Source organism: Austrofundulus limnaeus, unplaced genomic scaffold, assembly GCF_001266775.1.
Source record: "Austrofundulus limnaeus strain Quisiro unplaced genomic scaffold, Austrofundulus_limnaeus-1.0 Scaffold1238, whole genome shotgun sequence".
Classification (NCBI taxonomy): domain Eukaryota; kingdom Metazoa; phylum Chordata; class Actinopteri; order Cyprinodontiformes; family Rivulidae; genus Austrofundulus; species Austrofundulus limnaeus.
This window is the reverse complement of record NW_013953640.1, coordinates 60,813-67,238: the sequence shown is the minus strand read 5'-3', so window position 1 is coordinate 67,238 and position 6,426 is coordinate 60,813. Positions and strand designations below refer to the sequence as shown.

Sequence of the window (6,426 nt, the reverse complement as noted above, 5' to 3'; positions counted from 1 at the left end):
CAAAGCAAAAAACAGCCAGCAGGCCAATGTAGCCGAGCACAGCCCAGAAGCCAACAGCAGAGCCTAATGCACATTCCAGGATGATCTTCTCCTTGTATGTGCTCAGGTTTTTCAWTGGYAAMGGAGGYRTGACAACCAYCCAWACAYTACAAATWAAAACCTGAATAKATGTYAYAKATACAACAGTCATCCMTTGTTGTGGAGGCCCAAACCATTTCATGACATTACTACCTGGAAGTGTAGCTTTAAAGGCCATTAAAACCACWARAGTTTTGCCAAGAACACAGGAGATACAYAGAACAAAGGTGATACCAAACGCTGTGTGTCTCAGCATGCAGGACCADTCAGAGGGAGCTCCGATGAAAGTTAATGAACATAAGAAACACAGAGTCAGAGAGAAGAGCAGCAAGAAGCTCAGCTCAGAGTTGTTGGCTTTAACAARTGGAGTTGTTCTGTGACGAAAGAAAATAACTGCAGTTATGATGGACAGACAGGCTCCAATAACAGAGAATGCAGCCAGGATGATTGCCAGGACTTCATCAAAAGACAGAAACTCAATAGGTTTTGGGAAACAAACATTTCTTTTTGTATTAGGCCATAATTCAATAGGACATGGGAAGCAATTGAGAGCATCTAAAAAATAAAAAACATAAAGGYCTGTTAGCAGTTCAATAAAAAAAGAAATTTGCTGATCAGCAAAGTTTACATAGAATGAATGATGTTACCAAACAATGTTCAAAATATTTGATGTCACCTGTCATGTTACTGATCTCTCCTTCAGGACATGGTATACAATCATAGCAGCAGATGGGTTTTCCTTTTTGCAACACTTTACGAGTTCCTGGGGAACAATTCCCAGAGCACACTGACACTGGTACCTATTATAGTGAAACAAAAATATTTTTTTACATTAAGCAGATTCATAAARCTTTATCATACAACCTTTGTCCATAGGCTTTTTACCATTGTTCTACCCTCCATCCAGGTTATGTTCCTGTTGATCCAAAACTCTTGGCCTTTTGACAGTGATGCATCATAGTATCCTACAGCTATCAACTCCATAACTCCACTTTCACTCTTCTGCCAGTTGACCAGCTCATAAAAAGCCATGGGATCTCCATTAGCATCAAATGACACAGGAAAACCATTTTGCAAAAAATTTACTTTTTTCAWTTCAGATAAAACCTGAAGAAAATTACAAGGAATGAATTGCACCTTTGAAAAGACAGAAAACTATTTGACAACAAAAATACTGTGACTTGTTTTTTAACTAACCTGTTTTGATTCCAGTATAAATTTTTTGTCACACCAAGTGGTAAAATTAGTTTTCTGACACACTGCATTGTGAATGGCATGAGCTACTGCATAAACAGCCTTGTACACCATGTTAGTCATTCTTAGCTGAGATATCTTGGTGTATGTGTTTTGGAGAGTCTTTAGATCTTCAGTTCCATTACACACTTGCCTTCCTAAATTATCTTTTGGAGACACACAAAGACATATTCTAAATGTTCTTTCTTTTAGATATAAGTTGCAATAATGTAATGTACAGAGAGCTGTAGGTTTACATTTACACATGACACAAAGTACACACATTACACAATTGATACATTGATTGATAATTGTGCCAATTTCAAATCCATTTCAAAAAAGGTGAAAAACTATTTTAAAACACAAGATAAAAGTTTCTCACTATAACTCAGTGTGCAATTGAATGCATCCTCCCAGAACTCAGTAAGCACTGAGGAGGCAGCTACTTCTCTGGGAGAGAGACCCAGCAGGAAGTCTCTCAGACCTGGGATGACAGATTGTGGAAGGGCAACTCCGATGGCTCCTTCACAGAAACTGAAACTAGTAAAATATGGGTCAGGTATCCAGCCTTCACTTCCGATCCACTGACGAGGTGGAGGAGGATCCCGAGCCAGTTCGCTCAACAGGATCCTCATATCTGGACCATCTGCAAATGCCACAACAACCACTGATGTTGACCTGGAGAGACAATAACAAGCTTTAAGTTGTCCAAACTTAAGCATCATATTTGGTAGACGTTTTTTTCATATTTAAATGAAGAAAAACAAATATACCTCTATGTGATAAATGTTGAGTCTTACCCTTAATTTTAGATTTGATTTTGTGAAATACAAACATTTTAAATAGTAATGCTTGGATGATAAAATATTCTTTACACTGATTTAGTTCTAAAAAGGTTCAACTATTGTTCTGTTTGTCCTCACTACCATAAGAAAAACAAGCAAAGTCAGTGTTTTTGAAACCTGCGAATAACATCAGCTACTCTCTGGATCTTGCTGTGAGGGTCAGTCCAGTAAATGGATTCAGAGTACTCCACACAGATCCCCTCTCTCTGTGCTGCTGCAAGAAAAGATGCCATGCCATAGTTTCCATAATCTGAGTTAGACCGAACAGCACCGATCCAAGTCCACCCAAAGTTTTTCACCAGCTTGGCCAGAGCATCAGCCTGGAACTGATCACTGGGAATTGTTCTGAAGAACGATGGGAACTGCTGCTTATCTGACAGACAGGCACAAGATGCAGAGTGGCTCACCTAAAACAAGGAAAAATACAAATACACTTTATGAATGAATGAATGAATAATTGAATTTGTTTATTAGGACAATGTGCAATTAAAACATCAACATAAAAAAATTGATGCATTGCACCAGATTTAGCCTAAGGCTAATTTACACCTGTAGCCCTAGACAATAAAAACCAAACAACATCCAACAGTAACAAAAATGAGATGGAGAAAAGGAAGAAAAAAACCCTGAAAATTAAAAATAATATAAAAAAACATTTTACAATTAATGATGAAAATGCATCAACARCCCACCCCACTCTCCAAACATGATTTAAAATTAATATCACTAAACATCCAATAAAAAATTGTGATTGCAGTATTAAATAGATTTAAAATATTCTGCATGATCACCCCATGAGCCAGCCAAAGAACTGCAGGTCTCCCCATCCCCACACGAAAATAAAATGCAAGTATATTTTAGCATTTAGTTTGCAATACAATCAAATAATTTACCTGAGGAATATGAAAGGGTCCAAAAATTCGTGACATGCTGATGGATGGAGTTGATCCAGATTCTCCAACAACAGCCATCACAACACCATTTTGGGAACAATTGCTGCCCTTGTAAAACACAGGATCTTGACCATTCGATTGATGAAACGCTATATGGGTGGCCACAGACACTGAAGCACAGGAATCATAGATCTGATATCCAAGTTTGATGCCTGGCAGCAGCTCTGTGCTGTTATTTATTTCCTCAAGGGCAAAGATCATTGTTCGAGCAAAATGAAATTGTGGGGCAAGAAGACTGCACAGAATCAATAAGTTGAGAGCTGACATTTACATTTAAAACAACACAAAGCTCATAAAACAATGCAACAAATAAAAAAATATTTAAATGTACATGTTTGCAAACAAAATAAGTTCATAATGAATGCTGGAATTCTTTTTTTTTTTGCAAAAATAAATAAAGAAAAGAAAGAATAAAAAAACATCAGTACAAAATACAATTCAAATATTCATATGACCATGGATGTTTAAATCTAAACTATTTTCAACTTAACTTTGTTAAAATTAGGATTAAATATGAATACATTAAAAAATTTAAACATGCATTCACAAGACATCTTCCTCTTACTCACCTCCCTGTGCATCTTAGAGGCTCAGGCTTGATGGTGTAATTATTATTCACWGTGAGCAGTTTAACATGAATGGAGAAAACAGCTCCAATGACAAAGTCTCCATACACTGAGAATACGGGTAAACAAGGGGTGGTCCAGAGGGTGCATTTCATCGATGAAACTTCAGCACTAACACCGGCACCAGTCAGTGCCTCTGTAGATTTAATGTTTTTATACAGACCAGCCACAGACCAACCCAGGAAAACAACTGACATCAGCTCCAATAAACTCACTGCTACTCTCAGGCCAGTAAAGACAGTCCTGATCTCCATCCCTTAAAAATCTGTATTAGTTTGTGTGTTCTGATTTATATACTGGGTACCTCCTTTGTTTGTTCATCAGAAAGAGGATGCCCTTACACAGTTTTTTTTTTAAATTATTTAAGGCCATATCATATGTTTCTCTGTTAGAAGTAAAATTTAACATTTGGCCTGTTTGAAAAAGCAGATAAGCCCATCTTCAGGAGTGGGCAACTATTTTTTTCAAAGGGCCAGTTAAAGGTCTGGAATTGTTGTGGATGCTAGATCAACAASATAAACTCAATGTTGCCAAATATAAAATGTACTTAACTGTTTTTAATAATAGAACTTCCATTATCCCAACACTGAACCATATGCACAGTAGGTATATACATTTGTAAACAAACAAAAATAAAACTTTGTGATTTAGGAAAACTATTTTAAATATTGTCCTATTAAATTTACTCTTTAAATGTCAGTTCTATTTCATCCCTGCTGACCACCAGAGGGTGGTGCAGAAAGCACTGAATGTTCCCTTTGCGCATGTGCTGTTTGAGTAGTTAATAATAACAAAGTCACAGCTGTGACCCATCGGATGATTACCTTGAACCAATATAGGCCGGTATCATCCAAGGCCCTTTTTTTCTTCTCACGCACGGTTTGCATCTTTGCTCGGCATTAGCCTTTGCAAAAGTTTGGATCACTTCACTGTCGCTGGACACCCATTAGCCTGTTGGCCGAAGTTGCAAGTTCACCCTCCTGGGCTGCGATGCGTGATCTTCGAAGAGGTATGTGCTGTTTGCCGGTGAAGAGCTCTGTCTCCACTCCCGGCTCACGGCTTTTTCCTACATTTACTTTCTGCAGTATTGACTGCGTTATTCGCACCCCCGTCTCAGTTTCAAATCTTTGAGCTAACGGTGTTAGCCTCTCTTTGTTGCTGTTTGCTGGCGATACTAGCTTGTCACTTCCTCTTCCAGCACAGTGTTTCTTCTTGCTTTGGAGCGAACTAATGGTGTTAGTCTCCGTTTGTTTGCCGTTCGCTGAGGTATTTGTTGTTTTTCCAGGACAGCTTATCCTAGCCTGATGTATTCAGTTTCTGTGTTTTGGTGAAGCCGCYTTACGCTGCCTCTCCCAGGGGCGTCTGCAGGATTTTATTGGAGGATACGCACAAAACTATCAACCTGACACACACAAATACATGGGCGCGATYCACGTGACACCCAAAAACATTAACTTGGCACAGCACCAGGTCCTGACCGACAGCCACAGGAGTGCAATGCGCATCTGTCCCACAGGCCCAAACCTGCGCACACATTTGTCCTGCCTTTGACTCGTCACATTATGAATTGTCAAAAAATGAAATAAAAAAATTGAAAAGCTATTAAGTGGCTGCAGTTTGCAACATTGCATCCTTATTTCTGTCTGCGTCCTTTGCAGGAAGAAGAGAGAAGAGAGAGGAAGGCAGAGCAGCATCAGATCAGTCACAACGCACTGCGGCCACTGCATTAAAACGAATTAAATTAAATAAAAATAATATGGATTTGACTTATGCAGACTGTAGTGGAAACTGTCAAAATGCAGCAAAACAGACGCTGATAAAAGGGTGTGGTCAGAGAAAGGTGTTATTCAGAGTTATTTTTCCTTTTTTTGAAAGGGAACAACACGTAGAGCGACAACAAACCCTCAGCTCAGAACACATTTTGCACTAACTCAAAAAGGATGACAGTCTGACTGAAACCATGTGGTTACAGTTACCTGTGGCTGAGATGGGCTCCTGGGGGAGAGGTAGCTGCAGAGTGAAGCCGAGGTGAAGGCAGAGAGAAGCTAGCTTTGTCGGCCGGAGGAGAGATTACCTGGCTCAGGTGCTGTCAGTTACATCCAGGACGAGGCAAAGTGAGGACACTTTATTTATACTCTTTTGTAAACGTTTCAACAAGATTTAACTGTTTAAAAGTCCGCTCACTCATGTTTAGTTAGCTTCACTGCGCACAGTCAAAGCATCATACTTACATACCTCACACTGGTCCAGGTTCCCCGGCCCCCCTCCTCATCAAAGTTGGCGGTCGAGCCAGGTTGGTAGGGGGACAGACGCAGGCCAAAAAGCAGAGTCCAAGCCCACATAGAAAATGAACACAGAAACAAAAAGGATTATAGAAAAAGCTTCTACACTTGTTATCAAACATTCTTTAAAAATAATGTCAGATATTTTGTTTCTGCAAGGTCATCATTTACTTGTCAAAGTTCATATTTCCAGATCAGCTGTTTTTTTTCTTCCCAAGTATCTTTTACCATTCATACAATAAAAATGAAAGAAAGAAAAAGCTTCTTTTACAGAACATATGAGAGCGTGTGTGTGTGTTTACTCATCTTTTTTATGGGAGGGCTGGCTGGCTGTCCGGTATTTTTTACCTGAGACTTTGAAAAACAACAACAACCCAACCAGACATTTAAAACAAAGACAATCAGAGAC

General features: G+C 39.1%; 2 protein-coding genes across 2 annotated transcripts in view; both read right to left on the bottom strand.

Annotated features, from left to right (window-relative positions):
* Positions 1 to 216: 216 nt before the first annotated feature.
* Positions 217 to 6,426, bottom strand: part of LOC106534659 (extracellular calcium-sensing receptor) — a gene marked incomplete in the record, with an annotated part of 49,951 nt that continues 43,741 nt past the window's right edge. Inside the window, 2 exon segments of the mRNA XM_014031362.1 lie at positions 217 to 231; positions 302 to 633. Coding sequence (XP_013886816.1) covers positions 217 to 231; positions 302 to 633 — 347 coding nt within the window.
* Positions 788 to 3,978, bottom strand: LOC106534660 (extracellular calcium-sensing receptor). The gene is made up of 6 exons (XM_014031363.1): positions 3,679 to 3,978; positions 3,050 to 3,344; positions 2,274 to 2,563; positions 1,694 to 1,989; positions 1,276 to 1,478; positions 788 to 1,185 (listed from the first exon to the last, which is right to left on the bottom strand). The coding sequence occupies exons 1-6, from the start codon at positions 3,930 to 3,932 to the stop codon at positions 934 to 936; spliced, it is 1,590 nt and encodes a 529-aa protein (XP_013886817.1). The 5' UTR covers positions 3,933 to 3,978; the 3' UTR covers positions 788 to 933.